Raw genomic sequence first — 22,225 nt, 5'->3', positions numbered from 1 at the left:
CATTCATTAAATTGGCTCTCTCTCTTATAATTATCCTTATTGATTATTTGAGTTAAAACCTATGAAAGGGGATGTAAGGAAGAGGATTCAACTGAAGTTTGTTGAACGGATCTGTGGTGTATTTTCAGCTGTATCTGGACATTAGCAAAGAGTCCTGATTTTATCTTAACTAAGTTCTAGAAAAATCATAATTATTTTAATTTGTGGTCATATGTGAAGTTATTTTAGGGATGAAATTTCAGCACAATCTTGAAATCCCTGAATCAGAATACTCTGTAGGAGTTAATATTTTATGATATGATAAAGTCTCATAACTTTCTACTGCAACATTTAAAAAAGATATTGGTAACTGCTAAACATGTGGAAGAAAATTTTCTGTTTTAGAAACAAAATAAAGATAAATTATCATTGGAAATAGCTTCATATGGTAGGATTTTTTTTTACTGATCATATTTGTTTGGTTACATTTTCTTTGCATATGTTCACATGAGTGTTGTGGGTAATCAGGAGGGAAGAAGTCTGGGGCATGTTGATTGCATGAAGTTCCTCATAACTTCTCTTGTGATAATGAAAATGATTTGTGGCTTTGTGAGTTATCACCTTCTTCTGATGGCTCCTGGAGCCCTTCACCCTCTTCTTTCAATGTCACAGGTTCCTTTGTTTTAAGATGTATCTTGGGGGAGGCTGAATTTTCCTCATCCAGGCTTCTCAATAAAGTCCCCTGGGTCACTGGCATTTCACCTTCTTCTACTTTGGTCTCTGGGCCTTGGACCTTTAGCTCTTTTCTGTTGCTTTCTTTTCCAGGGATTTTTGGTACAGAAACACAACCATGGGAGCCTACAAACAGGTCATCTGAGATCCCTGCCTCCAGAAACTTTCTGTTTTGGCCTCCTGCTGTGGATTCCTGTGACTCTGTGTATTCATCGGGCTCTACAGTTGCACCTTGACTTTCGGTCCCTGAGCCTAGACTCTTGTGTCCTCCTCTGGTAAGCTGTTCCTGCTCCTCTTGGAGCTGCACATCCTCTCCGGCAGATGATACTCCTGTGTTGTCTACTCTGCGGTTCTCATCTGGTACTCTTTGTATCTGGAGATCTGAGTTATTGGGGTGACCTTCTTGCAAAGCCCTTCCGCGTGAATCTACCTGATCTGGAGAATCCCATTGCACATGCAGTTCTCTGGTCTCTGAGCTGCTGTTAACTTCCTGTGGAGTCAGGTTGGTGGGTGTTTCATAAGACTCCTCGTCATTCTGTGCAACTGATAGCTTGTTATCCTCCTTGTCACAGTCATCCTCCTCCCTGACTGGTGTGTCACAAGTCTTGGTGGACTTGCCCTGCTTTCCTTCAAACTGCTTCCTAAGTGGTGCCAACTCTTGTGTTCTTTCTCTGGCTCCTGATAGTTCTTCAGTTGCAGGATCATCTTTACTGATCACAAATCCTTCTGCTGTGCCTTCCTCAGCATGTCTTAAGTCTTCTACTGAGACTTGTGCTCCTTTATCAAGGTGATCCTGGTTACCTTCTTCTGAGCTCAGATCCTGTGTAGCAGAACCTTTTGCAGTGTCTTTTTCTTGTGATGACCCTTGGAATTCTTGATCCTTCCAATCCCACGTTTGGGCTTTCAGGACTGGGGCCTGAGTTTTTCCCTCAGGCCCTGTCTGCTCTGCTGTTTTATGTACCTCAGGGTTTTGCCTCTTGTCCACTTCAGCTCTAGTATCAGGTGTTTCTGAAACATTTCTGTGAGTACCTTGGGCTGGCCAGTCCTTGCTTTCATATTCTCTTTCTTGTGTCTCAAATGTTCTATTCTCTTTCTCAGGTTCACCTGAATTTGTGGTCTCAGGTGGTCTCCCATCACCATCTTCTCCTGACTCTTGAGTTTCAGATACTCTGTAGCCATCTTCAGGATCAGTTGATTCCCTGGGAACAGATTGTTGTGGCAGGACACTAATCCTCAAACTGACTCCATCTTTTCTCTGTAGGAACGGTTCTTGTGTTTTAGAATGGTTCTTAATACCCTTTTCTGCAGCAACTTCCTGGTCTTCCAATGGCTTCTGTGAAGTTTCTTGCAGTTTCAAGCTTTCTTTCTGTTCTCTACTCCAGTCCCTTATCTTGGTGCCAGTTTGCTTCCTGACTGGTTTATCTTCTTCCCTAGGGATATCCTTTTTATTGCTGGTCTGTTTTGATTCTTCTGTTAGCTTATTTGTCTTGAGTTGGGCTCCGTGGTCTCCTATTTCTGGTATATCTTGGGCCTGTTCCTGGTCCTGTTCATCTCCTTCCAGATGTTGGTTCTTAGGGTCATTGGGGTCAGATATGTCCCATGGTAGGTTGTGACTCTTGATGTCTTCCTGTGGGTTTGTCCTATTGTGTTCAACTGCCTCATCTTCTTTGTGGCTGAGTTGAGCTGCTGCTGCTGCTATTTTTGATGGAAGCACTATCTTTTCTTGATATGGCAGAGTTTCTGCTGTCCAATGACTGTTTCTGGTGGTTTCCTGAAGATCCTCATCATCTAGCGCTCTGATTGAGATAGCTGTCTTGGTTCTGAATGTAGTAATTCTTGTATTTCGTGATAACGAAGGTTCAGTAAGCCGAATATTGCAATAACAAATTCATCAAAACTGATGGTGCCATCACTGTCAACATCTAGAAGATTCAAGTTTCTCTCCACCGCATGAATGATATGTGGCTGCATAAAAACACAGTGACAAATCAGCTTATTTGTATGTGTCAAGTGTCTATCTCCCCAACCCCCCTTAATGATCCTGTTCCTAAGAGTTAGTGAAGTGTCTTCCCATAGTGAGAATTCACTGCTTCTGATGCTATTTTCCATCAGAGAGTTCTGACCAAGGAATAGTTACATGATGCCTAATGGTCTGTGACTCAACTCAGAAGTCTGCTTTGATGAAGTAACAGTTTCAGTAATAGAAACCTTTGTAGGACTGACTATGCAATTGCATAGGAGAGGTAACTAGATGGCAAAAGTTGAGAGCTGGTCAAGAGTAAAATGGGCTGAAATCTCTTATGCCTCTCTTGCTTGGATTATAAAGTGGCAAGTAGGAAGGAACTTCCAAAGCTCTATCAGCACCTCACCTGAAGCAAATCCCCAAACTCGGCTTGAAGGAGCTGCTTCAACCCTCTGCAGTTCAGCATGGCTCTGTCACCATCCTCCCTGGCATATTTGTGGAATGTCTCAATCACACAGAGGATATTTCTCAGAAGGTGAGGCATCTTTACAAATTCAGGGCTGTCTGTGAGAAAGAACAAAGCTTACTTCCCAGGATAAATACTCCAGAAAGGTCTCCTCCCCACAACTCTCCTTACATCACCTGCTCTATTCTATGTCTTAAAATACTGTGCTGGAACTCCAAGAGTGATTTAGTTTTGCATGAGCTATTGTGGTGGGATCGGGCCTAGCACAGGTAGGTATTAGACACTTCTCCTTACTCTGAGGTAAACAATGATATTTAATGTGTCCTGAGAATACTTTATTTCAAGAAGAGATTGAAAAAAGAACTCAAGCAAAAGTGTAAAGGTACAAATGAAGCCAACAGAGAGGACCAGTCCTCTTAACCTCATCTGAGAGGGTCTGCCTGCTTTTTTTTTTTCCTTCTCTACTCAGTCCAGCCTCTTCTGCTTAGGAAAGAAAGTATAGCTTTTAAAGTTAGTAAAGCTTCTAGAGAGGAGAAAAGCAATTCCAAGAAAGTCAATCCCCAAGTGTCAGATAGAAACAACACATTTTAAAAGAAACCATGGTTCCGTGTGAACTCACTGATAAAACAGAGATTGGACCCCTTGGTCATTACTAATCATTTAAATGACTCTACATTTTCATCTTAATATAGATCTGACTCTCATGCCTTATACAAGAGAATTCATGTCCATGCCACTCCAACTGTTTGTATTTTTTCAAAAAAGAAAATGGTAAAAATGTTTTATAAGTAACAATGCATTTGGGATGGTTAGACTCCCAGTCTAAGATTATTAACAGGTTGATTCAGAGTGGGTTTTCTCTGAACTACTAATAAAATCTCACGTACAAGCAATGCAATAGCTGAGACTCTAAGTATGCTCAAGCAAATAGTCTGTGCTACTTACCTCGTCCACGGGTGAGAGCAAGCGGAATGTGGGGCAGCGGGCTGTGAGCCACAGCAGGCAATGGCACCTTTTATTGAGTCTCTAATTGCACTGTTAGAAGGAGACACCCTCTGTGTCTAATGGCCTGATTCATCATCATCAAGCCCAGTTTCTCCTCCTTCTCTGCTCTTGGCTGCGTGTCATATTTTCCTTTAGTTGTTGGGCAGTGTTAGTTAAGTTAAGTCTTGGCTTCAAATTCATCCCTAGGATGGGGGAAGGATCTTCATCATTACTGATTTTCTTTTTGGGTCCTGGGGCTTGAACTCAGGGCCTGAGCACTGTCTCTGAGCCTCTCTGTGCTCAAGGCTAGCAATCTACCACTTGAGCTACAGCCCCACTTCCAGCCTTTTCTGTTTACGTGGTACTGAGGACTCGAACCCAGGGCTTCATGTATACAAGGTGAGCACTTTACCACTGAGCCACATTCCTAGCACCACCCTGCTCCCCGCCCTGTTACTGACTTTTTGCATGGTTTATTTTAAAGAATCTTCAGGACTTCAAAGTGGTGTTTCTTTGTTCTTCTTTTCTATTTTTTTTTAACCTGAGGATACAATTATATTTCTGTTTGATAAATCATAGAGCTGGCAGGGACCTCTAAAGTCACTTGATTCCTGTCTCTGCCCTCAGGATGGCCTGTACTTGACCTAACCCTGAGAGATGGGTATCAATCATGCATTTAAAAATAAAGGCCGCACTTAGTCACGTGAAAAAAGTGGAGATTCCAGTTGATTCAGCTGTTTTAATGCTTTGCTCTTCTTGCTCAGAGCCAGCCAGTCAGACAAAAAAAAATTCTTGCTGGATATGCAGAACCTTGCTGACTAAGGTGATGCTATTTTAAAAAATGCAATTCACATCTGCTTTTAAAGGGTATTTTAAAAAAATAATTTCAGCAGCTTAGAAATGAGCATCCATATTACTGTGTCTTTCTGTAATGTGGATGCTGAGGTGAGAACAGAAAGGAGTCTGAGATGCAGAACAGGAAAATGCTTTTTTTTGTCTTTTAGAGTCCCTCTAGAGAGTATTTAATTAAAGGGAGATTTACATTCAGTTGTTTCAGTAGATATTTAAGATGAGGGTTACTTATGTTTAAGAACACCCCTAACTTGGCTGTAAGAATCAACAACAGACCCATGAAAACAAATGTAGAAGACAAAAAAAACCATGTCATTGAAAATGTGAAAATGGAGGTAATTAAATGAGAAAACATAGGCTAAAGGCTGCATTGCTACTCAGAACGGAACTTAAAAAAATCAGAATAATCAAACCAAGTGTAAGCTAACTGAATGTGGGGGGAAATCTCCTCCGATAGTTAATATCTATAAACAGATTCTTAGCATCCCCTTTCCCACCAAAAGGAAGAAGACTTCTCTTGAGAGTAGGGATTCACATATGAAAGTCATCTTAATTTGTATTAGTTAGCATCTTTTGAATATCAACTGTTTCCCAAACCTATGCCAGGCATTCTAGTTGCCTAAATCACATCTCCATGCTCTGGAGCTCACAGACCAGTATTATGAGATGTAGTTGAAGGAAACTAGGGATGTTTAGGTTGAGTTGGAGAGAAAAGGTTAGGAGATGCATATTAACTGTCTTCTAATATCTGAAGAGCTTTCTTGGGTGTGGAAGAGAAAGGAACTAATGTTCATTGAGCACTCATGACATGTCAGATGCTTTACACGGGCTATTTAACCCTCATAGCCCTTACAGGTAGTTATTATCCTCTGAGCAGATAAAGAAGTTAGGGCTCTTAGCCATTGAGCAATTTGCCTATGGATGTGTACTTAGTTCAACACTGAAATGTTTCAAGACTGTATGTCTCTGAGACACAATCTTGCCATTATTTTGAGTTCCTTAATTTGTGTAAGGCAGCTGATTCAACAATATAGCTTGGATTAGCGGTTAAGACTTTCTAGAAAGAAGACTAAGCTTGGTGAAGAACTTTCTAGTGAATACAAGTGCCTTAAAATGATCTGTGCTATTCCTAATGCAATAAAGATCTCTGTCACCAGAACTGTTCACATAGAGGCTGAATCATTATTCAGTGGTTATTTTTAGGAGTCTTGATACTGGAAGAGGTAAGATAAAAATGGTTCAATAAGAGCACAGAACACTTCCAACTTCAAATATATATGATTTTATGTTATAGACTATATTTAGAAAGTCAGCATTAGCTCTTGCCTTGTCTTTAAACAATATGAGGACTGACTCGTTAGCTTTTATACAGGCACTTCTACTTTTCTAGTGTTTACTCAAGATCATTTAATAAATACTCCATCTCTGGGTGGTTAGTGAGTCAGAGGATGGCAGAGGAAGAAGAAGATTATCCTTTATCTAGTGTTTAATAAAAGCATTTAGACTGTAGTACATTAAGTCACAAACAGCTCTACGACTACCAAAGAGAAGACCCTGATTGCATTTTCTTTTAAACAGGTTTCTGGAATAGCCTCTCTGTGATGTTCTCTTCCCTCTGATTTTGGATGATATAGAATGGGGATGATATAGAAAAGAGGAGAGAGATAAAGAGAAAGAGAGAGAGAGAAGAGAGAAGAGAGAAGAGAAAGAGAGGGAGAGAGGGAAAGAGGGAGAGGCAGGCAAACAGGGCAAAGAAAAGGTAACTAATATAAAACTATCTTTAAGAGACTACTATTCTTAAAGTGTCACAAGTCTTGAATGAATGTTTCAAGTAAAAAACATAATCTAGAAAACAATGGTCAATAAAACAATTTTCAATGATTATGATACTACAAAATTTGGCAATAAAAGATGTTTTAGTTTATATTTATATTTTTATTATGTTTGTTACTTACCATAAAAGAATTAGGAGTTTGTTCAAGATGGTAGTGGACTGATCCAATATCTTTATTATTATTATTATATTTAAGTAGTTGTATAAAGTAACACATACTATTATGGCCCTCTTAGAATCCCCTAAGATAAAAGTTCAGTGTACAAAAAGAAGAAAAATAAACTAGATTTATGAGTAAAACTAGGGGCAAATGATTTTGAGTCAGAGATTTCTGTACGAGTATGGAAAATTGGGAATAGACAGGTAGATGATCAAATGTTCATGAGCTCAACAAGTGGAAAAAGGCACAGCCAGAATGTGTTTGAAGTGAAAACCTGACCATCAGAACCTGGAGAAGTGCTGAACTCAGTACTTAATAGGTATGATAGAGGTGAATGAGAAGTAGGGCTGTAACCAGGAACAGTGACTTAAGATTTGTACATAAGACATACTTCATTGTTCATTCCCATGTCCTCCCTCCACTTTAAAGCACAGCACAGACACGTGGACATTTACTGTTACCTCCCTAGTAAAATCCCAGTGGCTCTTACTTAAAGAAATTAAACAATCTTCCCAGTAAGGCTAAATGTAAGAAATACAAATGTCTGCCCAATTAAGAATGAATGTGTATTATAGATGGTGCTCTATGAAAATTCATTAACTACTGGACTGATGAAGAGCTATGACATGTAGTATAGATTTTGGTGCTCAAAGGAGAAAATGTGCTCCATTATGGGTATAGTGGGAGCCTGCCAGTTGTTTCCTTGCAAATTGACAGACTTAGCCCCAATTCTGCCACAAAATTTTCACTTACTGTGGAAAGGTCTATTTATGGAAATAATGAGAAACTAAAATATTTTTTATTGATATATATGGGCACTTAGGAATATCTGTATATATGGATATCAGCAGCATGAAAGAGCATCATATATCAAAAAACTGACCCTAGAAAAATAGATCAAATATAGAAAACAGAAATTTAAAAGCTCTAGTATTTTAAAAACATTTTACTAATGAATATTAATCATACAAAAGGGTTCTGTTATGATATATCTATATATGCATATAATATACTTTGATCAAATTCACCCCATCTATTAATCTCTTACACTTCCCCCTTTTTCCTCCCTCTCCCTCCCTCCCATCCTTCCTTCCTTTCTTCCTTCTTTCTCTTTCTCTTTCATTTTCTTTTTTCATTCTTTATCTCTCCCTCCCTCTCTTTGTCCTCCACTCCCTTCTTTTCTTCCTTTTATAAGAGCTCTAATACTTTTGATATTTTTAAGTTTTTAAAGAACTTCCATAGTGTCTTCAATAATAGTTTTAATAATTTACCCTCTCACCAATAGTGTACAGAATTTCTTTTTCTTTACATCCTTACCAACAACTGCAATCCTTTGTATTTTTGAAAATAGCTATTCTGACAGGTGTGAGGTGATCACTGGGTTTTTAACTTGCTTTTCTCTGATGATTAATCATGCTGAGCATTTTTTTCATATACCTGTTGGCCATTTATACTTTTGTTGGCACATTGTATACTGTAAATCTGTCTTCCTAGTACTTGTCAAAATTTAAGAAACCAATTTAACATACTTCAAAAAGTTAAATTAGATAAGAACAGGATGGATGCTCTAGAAATGGGCAGGGAAAATTATTAAATTATATATTAAAAGTATCTTATGGGGGCTGGGGATATGGCCTAGTGGCAAGAGCGCTTGCCTCTTATACATGAAGCCCTGGGTTCGATTCCCCAGCACCACATATACAGAAAATGGCCAGAAGTGGCGCTGTGACTCAAATAGCAGAGTGCTAGCCTTGAGCAAAAAGAAGCCAGGGACAGTGCTCAGGCCCTGAGTCCAAGGCCCAGGACTGGCAAAAAAAAAAAAAAAAAAAAGTATCTTATGAGCCAAGTTCCAGTGGCTCACACTCGTAATGCTAGCTAATCAGGAGGTTGAAATCTGAGGATTGTGATTCAAAGCCAGCCTGGGCAGAAATGTCTATGAGACTCTTATCTCCAGCTAACCACCAAAAAGCTAGAAGTGGAGTTGTGGCTTAGAGCATTAGCCTTGAGCAAAAAGCTCAAACACAGCATCCAGGATCAGTTCAAGTTCCAGGATCAGCACACACACACACACACACACACACACACACACACACACACACACACACAGAGCAACCTGTGAACTAAAAACAAAAACCTAATAGCTGAACACCCCAAGTTTTAACCAATTCTAGTGTTGGCCACCACAAATTTTGGTATTTTCCCGGTCTAGTATGGAAGTCACTTGTGATATGTATCTACTTATTAAACACATGAAATATGATCACTGTGATGAAAGCACTAAAATTTGAATTTAATTTAATATTTATTAGCTTCAGTGTAAATGTCAATAGCCATGTGTAACTAGTGATTACCTCATTGAGCAACACAGTTTAAAATACAAAGCAAAAACTGGTATATTGAAGAGGTGGAAGAAAGAATAAGAAACATATATAACCTACTGCAGAGGTCCTGCTTTCAATTAATGAGAAACTCAGAAAGATTAAAAAAAAGTTTACTAATTAAAGAATTAATGAAGATTTCTTAGAGACTTCATATTTCAAAGGCCTCACAAAATGTTTACCTAGATATATCTTTAGAACTCTTGAAAATAGCAAACATGAGAAAAAGAAAAGTCAAGTCTCTTGCCTTAAAACACAAAGTTATTAAGTGCTGAATCCAGTTTTGGGTTACAAGAAATCTATTTTCACGCCTATGTGTTCAGTATAATAATACAGAAAAGTTTTAGCTGCCAACTGTTAGATATCTCATGGACAAAACATGATCTATTTGGTTGGTGTTAGACATGTAAAAGTCAGGAGATACTCTCAAAAATTTGACAAAATTAAAACATTGAAAGAGGAGAGAAAAGCAGTGTTAATATAAATTACTTAAGTCTTCTTTGATCACAATAGATGTATAATTTGATATTTGTAATTTTGGTTATTAGTGGATGTTTCCTGGTATTATGAATATTAATTGTGGAGCATACAGAGGGGAGAGTAAAGGTTATTAAGTATTTTTTCTTAGTACTTTATATAAAGTATTTTCCTGATTACTTTTTAATTAACTGGAAGGGAAGACTGAATTACAGATTCTTTTTTTGTGGGGGGGGGCAGTACTAGGGATTTGAATTTAGGATGCTGTGTTTGCTAGACAGGAGCTCTATCACTTGAGCCTTGCTCCATGCCCTTTATAGTTGAGATTACAGGCATAACTACCACATCTTTATTAGCTTTTCTATAAGAAATTTAGGGAAAAAATCAACTTGAATTAGAGTTAGATAATCTGGGTTGAAAACCGGTTTCTACCACCTATTTATATATTACCGGAATTTACATTTTGTTTTACATGTTTTTTAAAATTTTCTCTCTTTTTTAATATGGTGAACAACTTTTGAGTTTATGAAACCTTTTCTAACATGTTTTGATATTTGTACAGCATTTAATCATGTAAATGTACTGCAGGATCAAACATTATCTGTTTTCTATATCTGTGTGTTTCCAGTTTCTAGGTCTTTTCAGCTGTGATGTGATGAACATCTTCTAGCCAAATCATTGTGCACCTCATGCTCCAAGGAGTCATTGGCTCTTTTAAATTATCCCTTTTTACCAGGTCATTCTTATCAAGCCCACGTGTATAAATGAAGCAGTGTTTGCTGTGGGCGGGCACACCATTCTGTGTTTAAATAGAGCTATGTTTTCATGGGTTGGGCAAGCACTTAATAGCACATAGAGGCCCTTGTATAATCAACATACACAATGTGTTTATGCTTTGGTCACATTGTTTTCTTTCAGGTGACCAAGAAGTAACTGCAGAACAAACAAATAAGTCCAACATGGAATTTCAGTAATTATCTGGTACTAGATAAGTTCATAAACATGTCTGAACTTAATTTCCTTATCTAGAAATGAGGAAAGGAGAGTGAGTCCTGAGTTCCCCAGTATTTCCAAGAGAGTGAGGGGGGAGGGAAAGAGAGAGAGAGGCAAAGTGACAGTCAGATAGACACATAGAGAGACAGAGTGAGTGATATTTGATAATACACAGATATTTAATACATTCTTGTAAAACTTAAAACTCTTTTAACTTTGTTCTCATAAGATTATGTGGCTTTATTTGATGTATTTCTGTTTCTTTCTCTAGCACATAGACTTTCCTATGCCGTGTCCACTCAGGATGTTTGAGATGCTGGTCGTTCTTAAGCAGGAGTACCCTTTAGTCTGTGTTGGGGTCAGTAGAGGGAACGATTTCACCCAGCTGGTCCAATTTGAGATTGTCAACCCAAATTCTACCTCCTCATGGTTTACAGAGTAAGAATTGTAATTTTTATGGAATTATTAAGGCTGTTTTTTTTTTTTCTTTTTGCCAATCCCGGTGCTTGAACTCAGGGCCTGGGCACTGCCCTTGAACTTCTTTTGCTCAAGGCTAGCACTCTACCACTTGAGCCACAGTACCACTTCTGGCCTTTTCTGTTTACTAATCCATTTGACACATTTAAAAGAATTTGATGGGCAAAGCATGTGCATGTTGAGAGTTATACTCTCTCTCTCTCTCTCTCTGTGTGTGTGTGTGTGTGTGTGTGTGTGTGTGTGTGTGTGTGTGTGTAGGTCCTAGAGCTTGAACTCAGAGCCTGGTCACTGTCCCTGATCTTTTGTGCTCAAGGCTAGCACTCTACCACTGTGAGCCACAGCTCTGTTTACAGCATTTTGGTAGTTATCAGAGATAAGAGTCTCCTGGATTTTGCTGTGCCACATCTTCCTTCCTTCCCTCCCTCCCTTCTCTTCCTTCCCTTCCTTCCGTCCCTTCCCTTCCTTCCTTCCTTCCTTCCTTCCTTCCTTCCTTCCTTCCTTCCTTCCTTCCTTCCTTCCTTCCTTCCTTCCTTCCTTCCTTCCTTCCTTCCTTCCTTCCTTCCTTCCTTCCTTCCTTCCTTCCTTCCTTCCTTCCTTCCTTCCTTCCTTCCTTCCTTCCTTCCTTCCTTCCTTCCTTCCTCCCTCCCTCCCTCCCTCCCTTTTCTTTGCCAGTCCTGGGGCCTGGGACTCAGGGCCTGGGCACTGTCCCTGAGCTTCTTTTTGCTCAAGGCTACTGTGTCACATATTTCTTTTTTTTTTTTTTCAGTGAGAGAGTTTTTATTATTTCTGATTGAGGATTTAAGCACAAATCTGTTATTCAATTGCAGCACTTAATCTAAGTGTTTCCAACATTTTAAAGGCAGCTATTATGATTTATGAACTGTGCTCTGGGCTATTGCCCCTCCTCCCCCCTTCTTGATAATTATTGTATTAAAGTGGGCTGCCTGGCTTTTTTCTTTCTTTTTCTTTTTTTCATTCTGCAGAACTGCCTACTTTCTGGCAACACCAGACTGAACAAAAACGCGGGGGCGTCGCTGGGGAAAAGAAATCTTTGTACATCAGGCCCTCAACAGATTGGTGGTGGTGGTGGTGGGGTGCCCAAGGGTGCTGCTGAGAACTGCAGTCTACAAAGGACACTGTCTTAACTCACACCTCTGCACCAGCGCAACAGCCTTTCCTGTTGCCCACCAAATCTCACTGCCCTGGGAAAATGTCCAGTAACCACCGTGCTAAGCACCCGTCTGAGACTTGGGCCCCACCGGGACTTCACTGGAGTTTATCTGTAGGATCAACTTCCCTGGGTGCCAGGAAGGGCCAGACAGAAGAAAGCCACAGCAGCAAAGGCAGCCCCACTAGCGACAGCCTAGGGAGAAGAGGAGTGATTGCTCCAGCCTGGACATTTCAGATGAGGAAACTTGCACCCGGCGGGCGGGTTTCTGGCTTTAGTCTCCAGTTTCCCTTCGGGAGGCGACGACATGGCGCTCGGGCTTCGGCGGTGTCACATATTTCTTAAGGGGAAAATAAAATTTCTGAAAGTTTTTGTAATTGCTTGCTTGCTATGGACATCCTGAAGGTTAAGAAAAAAAAAACCAACAACAAACAACCATCCCAGACATTTATCTTTTAGATTGGTTTTAGATTATTGCATGCAACTTTTAACTCTTTGCTAACAAGGGAAATGTGCTTATTTCACATTGCACATTAAAACCTTCAGAATATTACAATAAAATGCTGAAAAACATCATAATAAAAGTAACTGAATACAATATTAGCAATGTATAGTTAGTGCAGAAGATGGAGAAGAGTTAGGATCATACTAACACTAATATCCACTGAAGTTTGGTTGGAGTGGAACTAAATTCTAGGACTTAGTTTTCTCCTTAGAAAATAATGAGGATAACAAATGCATTTGTGAAGTTAATAAATCAGGAAGGCTATATGGTCTTTGGTAGTATTGGGGTAAAGAAAATGGAATCAGTTTAGAGTTCTCTGCCTTGATGAATAATCCTGGGTGGTAAGAAGAGCTTGGGGAGATAGAGGGAATTTCAGGACTAGTTGGCTACAAAGGAATATTTAGGAAACTAAAGTAGGCTCTCATGGTTGCACATTGGCTAATTTGTTTTCATAGTTTATATTAGTTAAAGGTAGACATTGAGGTAAAGACTATTTGAGTTACTTTGGGAGTTTCAGTTGAACAAACTGAATGTCAGAATTTGAATGTTAGAATTGAGTATTTTCCCCTCTCAATCTTGGCAATCACCTATGCAGTCCAACAATGGAGCTTAGAAAACCCACATAGCTTCCACAAAGTCACAGAGAGAGTAAACCAAAGGAAAAAAGCCAAAATTGTCTTGCCACTGAATATGCATTGCTTGAAACAATGTCTGGCATGTAACAGGAGTGCAATAAATATTTGCTGAGTGAACAGATGACTGAACTCTAGGCATTTAATTTTTTTGTAGCATTCTTTCCCCTATACCATAGGAGTGATGGTAGATTTGATCACAGTATTTTTAAACAACCAGACCTGCTTGTGCAATGTCAGAGGATCATCATAATACATGTAGGCTTACCTAGCAACATAATTCCACCTTAATATGCTAGGGTTGTCATACAAAGCGCCATATGCTAATGGGTTGAACAAAAGAAATTAATTTTCTCATAGTTCTGGAGCTTGAAATCCAAGATCAAGGTATTAGCAGACTTGGTTTCTTGAATGTCATGTGTTCCAGGCTTCTAAATTAGTCACAGATGACCATCCTCTCCCTATGTCTTTGCAGGAAATTTCATTTCCCTTCAACTTCCCTCTTATTCGTATTTAATAATAGCATTGGATCAGGTGACCCAACCTAACAAACACATTTTAATTAGATCTTTCAATATGACATTTCCATGTATGGGTACATTCTGAGTTACTGAGGGTTAGCACATTAACATATGAATCTGTGTGAGGACACAATTCAGTTCATAACATAGAGACCCAATTTTTCATCATAGCATATTAAACCCGTCACCGAACTTCTAGCAGCAGCGAATGCCTTGTTACTAGAGCTCCCAGTTAATAGTTACATAATTACCCAACACGTTCAAGGTCCTGCCTGTACATGTACATTATTCAGGAGGATTGAACCTGCTCAGTGTGTGCTAAAAGAATACCCAGAGGCCATGGTTTAGCTCATACACTTAAACAACAAGAACAAACCATAGTATCAAAACTATGATGTAACAATACTTTCTTTGGAAACTAATGTTTTCCTTATCTTGTAAAACACTATAAGAAGTCTGAAGGGCTTTTGTTTTCTTTTTACTATAGCACTATTGTTAACTACAGATTAGCTGATAATTGTAGTTTCCCTAGTATTCTAGGACTGCACATTTATAAGGAGACTGCCAATTATGTGCCCTTTGAGTGGAACTCAGGGAGAGCCAGTGAGGGAGGCTCTTCTAGGTTCTCTATAAAGATCCTCCAGTAAGAAAAACATACTATTAGAAGAAAAAAAAACTCTTTTACAGCTAGGCATCATTTGAAGGAAGCAAAATTCTAAGATACTGCAGAAGATTCTTTAGCTCTGTCTTTGGTGGGCAAATCTTCTCTTTGTATTACAACAGAAGGTGGGAGCTTCATTCAATCAGAATTATACTCAGGAGATGTAGGCTTAGCTTTCTTGCCTCCACCACTTGGCAAAAATATATTGAGCTACTGAAACTTTAGACAATTTTCTCATTCATGATCTTCACAATTGGAAGAAGTGATATCCATTTATAATGGAAGAGACCTAGTTAGAATGTTCTTGGATTTTCCCCCATCGTTACTAAACTGAATGATACATATAGATTCTAACCAGTAGCAAGAGAGTATTTGGATCATGAAGTGGAAATTTAATACTTCAGCCTTACTATTATTTAACATTTTTCTGATTCAGTCATCCCATGGATTATGTTGCTTAGATCAGCAGATCACCTACAATGTCTATAGTGCTCAAGTTTTTTTTTTGATAGATGAATGTATTTAATGGACAGATAAAGACAGATGAATTTAACACAATGAAGTATCCACCATTCATACAGCCACCCCAAACTGAGATGAAGTGGAATTAATTCCAATGTAATGAAATTAATTCATGAAATATATTGTATTAACATGTGTAATATTAACAAGAATGATTAACCCTGACACTTTACAGAGCATATCTGAAAGTAGTTCTCTCATAAACAATTAAGTCTTTTGTGAGAAATATGTTTTACTAAATTAACAATAAAGTTTTAGTTATTTCATTTCTGACTAAAATAATAATCAATAATAATAAAATAGTTTCAGAAAGAACTTGGAAAAATCATACTAACTAAGTGAAGTGAGCCAGTCCCAAAGAAACACAGACACTATGGTTTTCCTCATAGAGAATAATTAGTACATGTTTAGGTTAGTCATAGCAGAAGACCACAATAGCCCAATAGCTATGCCTGTATGAGTGCTCAAGTTTTAAAATGTTTTCTACCATTCATTGGTCAAGCATCAGAGACCAAGAAGCTGCTGCATTATCAGAAGGAAACATTAGCAAACATAGGGAGTAACAGTATTTTCCATGACTAGTGAGTCACTACCAAAAAGGTCACAGAAAGCTGTGAGGTCAAGAATAAAAAGTATTTGGAAAGAGAACCCATGAGGAGATGGAGATAATTCAAAATTCATCCCAACTGGGAAAATGGGTGAGGAAACTAGAAGATGTTCACCTCCCCTTTTCATATTTAGATGCAGATAATAGTAACAAAATACCTTAAGTGCAAAGGAATATATTTCCATTTCCAGATTATTAGATCTTGACTGAGTTATGATTGACACGCAATTAAAACAGACAAGGAAGTTATTTGCCAAACATTTATTAATTTTTCACAAAGACCAATATTTTAACAAGAATGTCTCCAAGGTAGTATCAGGCCTCAAAGGATTATGGGGCTGATGAGTCTTATCAAAGGATTTCTAGAAACCATACATTTCCCCCTTTCCCAAACATGCTGTGATTTCTCTTATCCCTAGAGCAAGACAGATGTTTACAGGATCTTGAGTAGATTCCTTCTCAGCTCAACAAAACCAGCAACATTCTCAAACTCATCAGAACTGGAGGGAATAGAATAGAACTGAGCACTCCAAACTACAGAGTTTTAAAACTTGATTTTGGAAGTATGAGAAACACTCTGATTTTGCTTTATGAGATTTTTAAGTGTATCAAGTATAAAAAATATCTAATCCAAAATAATAAATTTTCAAGTTAAAACTCATTCTTAACGGCCATTTCTTCCAGCTATGGGCTAATTTCACAAGGAATTTTTCTGCAGATGGAATTGGGGGCTATAAAAATTCAGTTACTTGGTAGAATCTATGCTAATTATGACAAAAAAGAGAAACTATTGGAAGGTAAGACGAATGAAATTTAGGTTCAAGTAAAAATATTAACTGAAAAATATGTGAGCTCTCCACAAGATGATCAACCATTAAATTATTTAAAAAATATTGACTGCAGTCTAGAGTCTCACATTGTATTAGTCTTGTTATTTCTAAAGCAATAAATCAATGTGTTCCTCAAAAAAACTCCCAACACGAATGATTTAAGGATTTTTTTTTTTAATGGACACATGCGGTCCAATGAGCAGACATCTTGCCATAAAGAACTACCCGGGGAAGAATAAAAGGCAGAAGTACAAAGTAATGGAATGAGTGTAATAGAAGATTTTGGAAGAAAAGACACATTCTAACACCAGAGAGTTTTCCCACAACCAGAAGCATGTAGGTGATAGCTTGGATCGCTGTGTTTCTCGTCTTCTTTGGCTTGACGCTTTGGCGGGTGTCGGGATGTCGGCGGCATCTCTTAGGAGCGGGACTGGGACCTTTGCTCTTGGATGTACTCATAGAGCGGGCTGGAGCGCACGGGGACGTGGGCGAACTGGCTCCGGCCAGGCTCCAGGACGGGCCGACGGTTCTGGTCTTCTTGGAACTGCCTCTCCCGGACTTGGCGGCGCCTCTGCTCCTCCTGCTGGCGACGGATCTGCTCGTCTCGGAATTTCCTCTCCTGCTCCTGGCGACGGACCTGCTCTTCCCGCCGCGGTTCCAGCTCCGGGCGCCCTCGGTTCTCTCGGGCAAACTGCTCTTCTCTCCGGTACTGGCGATCGCGCTCTTGCCGGGGCAGCTGCTCCTCCTGACGGAACTCTCCGCCCCGATCCCGGCGGCGCAGCTGCTGCTCCTCCCTTTCCTGGCGCAGCTGCTCCTCCTCTTGGAATTTCCTGTCCCGTTCCCGGCGCAGCTGCTGCTCGCGCTCCACACGGATCTCTTCTTCTTGCTCCCCACGGAACTCTCGGCCCCGATCCTGGCGGCGCAGCTCCTGTTCCTCCCTTTCCTGGCGCAGCTCCTGCTCCTCTTGGAATTTTCTGTCCCGGCCACGACGCAGCTGTTGCTCGAGCTCCTGGCTGCGCAGCTGCTGCTCTTCCCTTTCCCGGCGCAGCTGCTCCTCCTGTCGGAATTTCCGGTCCCGTTCCCGGCGCTCGCGCTCCTGACGGAGCTGCTGCTCCTCCTGTTGGAACTCTCGGCCCCGATCCTGGCGGCGCAGCTCCTCCTCCTCCCTTTCCTGGCGCAGCTCCTGCTCCTCTTGGAATTTTCTATCTCGATCCTGACGCAGCTGTTGCTCCCGTTCCTGGCGCAGCTCCGGCTCCCCGCGGAATCTCCGCTCCTGTTCCTGGCGGCGCAGCTGCTCCCGTTCCTGTTGCTCCCGTTCCTGGCGCAGCTCTTCCGCCACGCGGAATTCCCGGTCGCGCTCCTGGCGGCGCAGTGGCTCTTCCCCCCTCGCTTGGCGCAGCCCTTGCTCCTCCTGTCGGAATTTCCTTCCGAGCTCCTGGCGGCGCAGCTGTTCCTCTTCCCTCTCCTGGCGCAGGTCCTGTTCTCTGCGGAATTGCCTGTCGCGATCACGGCGCAGCTGTTCCTCTTCCCTCTCCAGGCGCAGCTCCTGTTCTCTGCGGAATTGCCTGTCCTGTTCCTGGCGGCGCAGCTGCTCTTCTTCCCGCTCCCGACGGAACGGTTCCTCCTGTCGGAATTTGCTGTCGCGCAGTTGCTCTTCCTCCCTCTCCTGGCGCAGCTCTTGTTCTTCCCGTTGGAATTGCCGGTCGCGATCGCGACGCAACTGCGCTTCCTCCCTCTCCTGGCGCAGCTCCTGTTCTCTGCGGAATTGCCTGTCCTGTTCCTGGCGGCGCAGCTGCTCTTCCTCCCTCTCCTGGCGCAGGTCCTGCTCTCTGCGGAATTGCCTGTCGCGATCACGGCGCAGCTGCTCTTCCTCCCACTCCTGGCGCAGGTCCTGTTCTCTGCGGAATTTCCTGTCCTGTTCCTGGCGGCGCAGCTGCTCTTCTTCCCTCTCCTGGCGCAGGTCCTGTTCTCTGTGGAATTGCCTGTCCTGTTCCTGGCGGCGCAGCTCTTCCTCCTGTCGGAGGGCTTTTCTATCGCGTCCTTGGCGACGCAGCTGTTCCTCCTCCCTCTCCTGGCGCAGCTCTTCCTCCTGCCGGAACTTCCTGTCGCGCTCCTGGCGGCGCAGCTGCTCTTCCTCCCTCTCCTGGCGCAGGTCCTGTTCTCTGCGGAATTTCCTGTCCTGTTCCTGGCGGCGCAGCTGCTCTTCCTCCCTCTCCTGGCGCAGGTCCTGTTCTCTGCGGAATTTCCTGCCCTGTTCCTGGCGGCGCAGCTGCTCTTCCTCCCTCTCCTGGCGCAGGTCCTGTTCTCTACGGAATTTCCTGTCTTGTTCCTGGCGGCGCAGCTGCTCTTCCTCCCTCTCCTGGCGCAGGTCCTGTTCTCTGCGGAATTGCCTGTCCTGTTCCTGGCGGCGCAGCTGCTCTTCTTCCCGCTCCCGACGGAACGGTTCCTCCTGTCGGAATTTGCTGTCGCGCAGCTGCTCTTCCTCCCTCTCCTGGCGCAGGTCCTGTTCTTCCCGTTGGAATTTCCTGTCGCGATCGCGACGCAGCTGCTCTTCCTCCCTCTCCTGGCGCAGGTCCTGCTCTCTGCGGAATTGCCTGTCGCGATCGCGACGCAGCTGCTCTTCCTCCCTCTCCTGGCGCAGGTCCTGTTCTCTGCGGAATTTCCTGTCCTGTTCCTGGCGGCGCAGCTGCTCTTCTTCCCTCTCCTGGCGCAGGTCCTGTTCTCTGTGGAATTGCCTGTCCTGTTCCTGGCGGCGCAGCTCTTCCTCCTGTCGGAGGGCTTTTCTATCGCGTCCTTGGCGACGCAGCTGTTCCTCCTCCCTCTCCTGGCGCAGCTCTTCCTCCTGCCGGAACTTCCTGTCGCGCTCCTGGCGGCGCAGCTGCTCTTCCTCCCTCTCCTGGCGCAGGTCCTGTTCTTCCCGTTGGAATTTCCTGTCGCGATCGCGACGCAGCTGCTCTTCCTCTCTCTCCTGGCGCAGGTCCTGTTCTCTGCGGAATTGCCTGTCGCGATCGCGACGCAGCTGCTCTTCCTCCCTCTCCTGGCGCAGGTCCTGTTCTCTGCGGAATTTCCTGTCCCGTTCCTGGCGGCGCAGCTGCTCTTCTTCCCGTTCCCGACGGAACGGTTCCTCCCGTCGGAATTTGCTGTCGCGCAGCGGCTCTTCCTCGCTTTCCCGGCGCAGTTCCAGTTCTGCCTGTCGGAATTTCCTTCCGAGCTCCTGGCGGCTCAGCTGGTCTTCCTCCTGGACTTCCCGGCCTTGTTCTTGGCGACGCACCTTCTGCCGTTCCAGCTCCTGCTCCCGGACCTCCGCTCGCTCCTGCGGGCGTCTTCGGTCTTCCCTTTCCTGTGCGCGCAGCGGCTCTTCCCGCACGAACTGCCGGTCCAGCTCCTGTTCCGCGCGCTGCAGCCCCTGCTCCGCGCGCCGCTGCTCCCGCTGCTCCCGCTGGCCGGGCTGGGTGTAGAGCACCTGGCGGCGTCCCCGGCTCTCTTCCTCTAGTTGCCACCTCCAGCCTCGGTCGCGGCGCGGCTCCTCCTCGTCGGCGTCTCCGTAGAACCTTTGCTGCGGCTCCAGGCGCTCCTCCGCCCGCAGTGGCCTCTCGCGCTCACTCTCCGCCTGCCGCTGCCAGGTGAAGTCTCGGCGCCGCGGCTCCTCCTCCTGCTCCAGCTGCCGCCTCTTCCCTTCCTGCTGCTCCTGGCGGTACCTCTGCTCCTCCTGCCTGCGAGGCCTGGAATAGACTTTGCTCTGACGGGCTTCCGCCTCGCTCTCCAGCTGCCGCTGCCACCTCGGCGCGCGGGGCTCGTCCCGCTCCGCCTCCTGCTCGCGCCGCACCTGCTGCTCTTCCTCGGCGTACTCTAAAGCGTCGCGATCGCTGAGCTGCAGCGGCTCCTCCTCCGCCCGGCGCGCTTTCCAGGCTTGCCTTTCTCGCCTTTGCAGCCGCGGCTCCTCGTCCAGGCGCCGGCTGTCGAGCTGCGCCAGTCTCTCCTGCCTCTTCCTCTGCGCCTCTTCCTCAGCGCGCTCCCTCTCCAGTTCTTGACTCTTCTGCCAGCTTCGGCGGCTGGGTTCTTCATCTCGCCTGTCTCGGATTTCGAATCTTCTTTGGTCTTCTTGCCTGCGATCTTGTGACAGGTCTCCTTTCTCCTCACGTCGAGCTCGCTTCTCCTCTTCTAGCCCCACTACCTGGCCGAGAGCGTAATAACAGGCTTGAGCCGCCTTGAAAAGGAACAGGAGGAATTCATTGAAATCCACACGATTGTTGGCATCGCGATCCAGAAGTTCCAGAATCAGATCAACTGTCTCGGGGTCATGTGGTCTCTGTAAAAAGATGGAAACAACAACAAAGGTGTTATAATGTACTACTTACAGGGAGTAAAACTTCACCTTCATCCTTATTTTAAACTATGCTGACCCTTGACACATTCAGAACAAAATGCCCACTATGTGTGGTTTTGTTCTCCATGTAAAATGTGAACCTCACCTCAAAGCATACATTTGTTGGGAAAAGTTTGCACATTGTAATTTAGTACTGGGAGATTAGGAGTAAACTCATCCCTGAGAAATAAAACTGAAACACTAATATTTTCAGCAGTCATTTCTACTTGACATAAGCCTGTAGTCCAGATTTGATTTCTATTCCATGTTTGAAAACAAAATGAGATTTTTTTTTGGGAAGGCAACGTCATGTTAGTTTAGAACAGACTGATTTCTGTTCTTGAAATTTGGAAGCATACTTAAGTCCCTTGAATTTAATTTGATTTGACATCCTTGGTAGTAAGGACTCATGATGGCAGTTCCACCAAGCACATGGAATGCTTGCTAACAACTTCTTTAATACTCCTACTGCAATGCCAGTGAAGTACCTTCAGATTCAGAAATGAAGGAGTCTGGAGTATACACCTGTCATTTGGTGAAATAAGTATTGGCCATCATTCCTTGCTCTGGTCTCTCATGAGAAGAACATTCATAGCTCTAAATTCATAGAGATTTTCTTGCTAGTTTTTACCTGAAGGACAGCTCCAAATTCCCTTTCAAGGAGGTTCTTTAGGTCTCTTTTGCTTAGTGATGCCCCATCATAATCATGTGAGGCATATTGATAGAAAACTTCAGTGATATCACAGATGCTTTGCAGAAGTGGAGACATTTTTTTCTTTCTTCACGTTCAAGTAAACCTAGAACAATAAAATATTATCCTGAATTAAAACTTTCTGCTTTTATGCATTAGGTAGATCTCTAAGTATATTGGATTTTTCAACAGAATTTTCAGCCTGGGATTTTAGATCATTTTGTTTTTGAATGCTGTATTCAAGAAAGGGAAGGGAGATTCTGAAAATTGTATTCAGGGAGTCATCTTCAGACTGTTCCAAGTAGTCAGGTTTTCATAATCTAATCTGGTTTATCTGTATTCTTTCATTTTCTGTTTCCAGCTCTCCAGTGCATTCACACACACACACACACACACACACACACACACACACACACACACACACACA

At 42.9% G+C, this 22,225-nt stretch overlaps 2 protein-coding genes across 2 annotated transcripts; both read right to left on the bottom strand.

Annotated features, from left to right (window-relative positions):
- Positions 1 to 547: 547 nt before the first annotated feature.
- Positions 548 to 3,218, bottom strand: Tchhl1 (trichohyalin like 1). Its single transcript, XM_048358234.1, is given in 3 exon segments — positions 548 to 2,505; positions 2,508 to 2,676; positions 3,081 to 3,218. Coding segments are annotated over 3 exon segments (2,265 nt in total).
- Positions 3,219 to 17,017: 13,799 nt separating this feature from the next.
- On the bottom strand, positions 17,018 to 21,876 carry Tchh (trichohyalin). The gene is made up of 2 exons (XM_048358233.1): positions 21,739 to 21,876; positions 17,018 to 21,050 (listed from the first exon to the last, which is right to left on the bottom strand). Exons 1-2 carry the CDS (start codon positions 21,874 to 21,876, stop codon positions 17,160 to 17,162), a joined length of 4,029 nt encoding a protein of 1,342 aa, XP_048214190.1. The 3' UTR covers positions 17,018 to 17,159.
- Between the last annotated feature and the right edge of the window lie 349 nt (positions 21,877 to 22,225).

This window comes from Perognathus longimembris, chromosome 11 (genome assembly GCF_023159225.1).
Source record: "Perognathus longimembris pacificus isolate PPM17 chromosome 11, ASM2315922v1, whole genome shotgun sequence".
Lineage (NCBI taxonomy): Eukaryota > Metazoa > Chordata > Mammalia > Rodentia > Heteromyidae > Perognathus > Perognathus longimembris.
This window is presented reverse-complemented; position numbering and strand designations above follow the sequence as displayed.

Coding starts and splice junctions, on each gene's coding strand:
- Tchh (XM_048358233.1), bottom strand. CDS start 21,876: ATGTCTCCACTTCTGCAAAGCATCTGTGATATCACTGAAGTTTTCTAT. Junction 21,051..21,738: donor AATTTGGAGCTGTCCTTCAG/GTAAAAACTAGC, acceptor ATCTTTTTACAG/AGACCACATGACCCCGAGAC.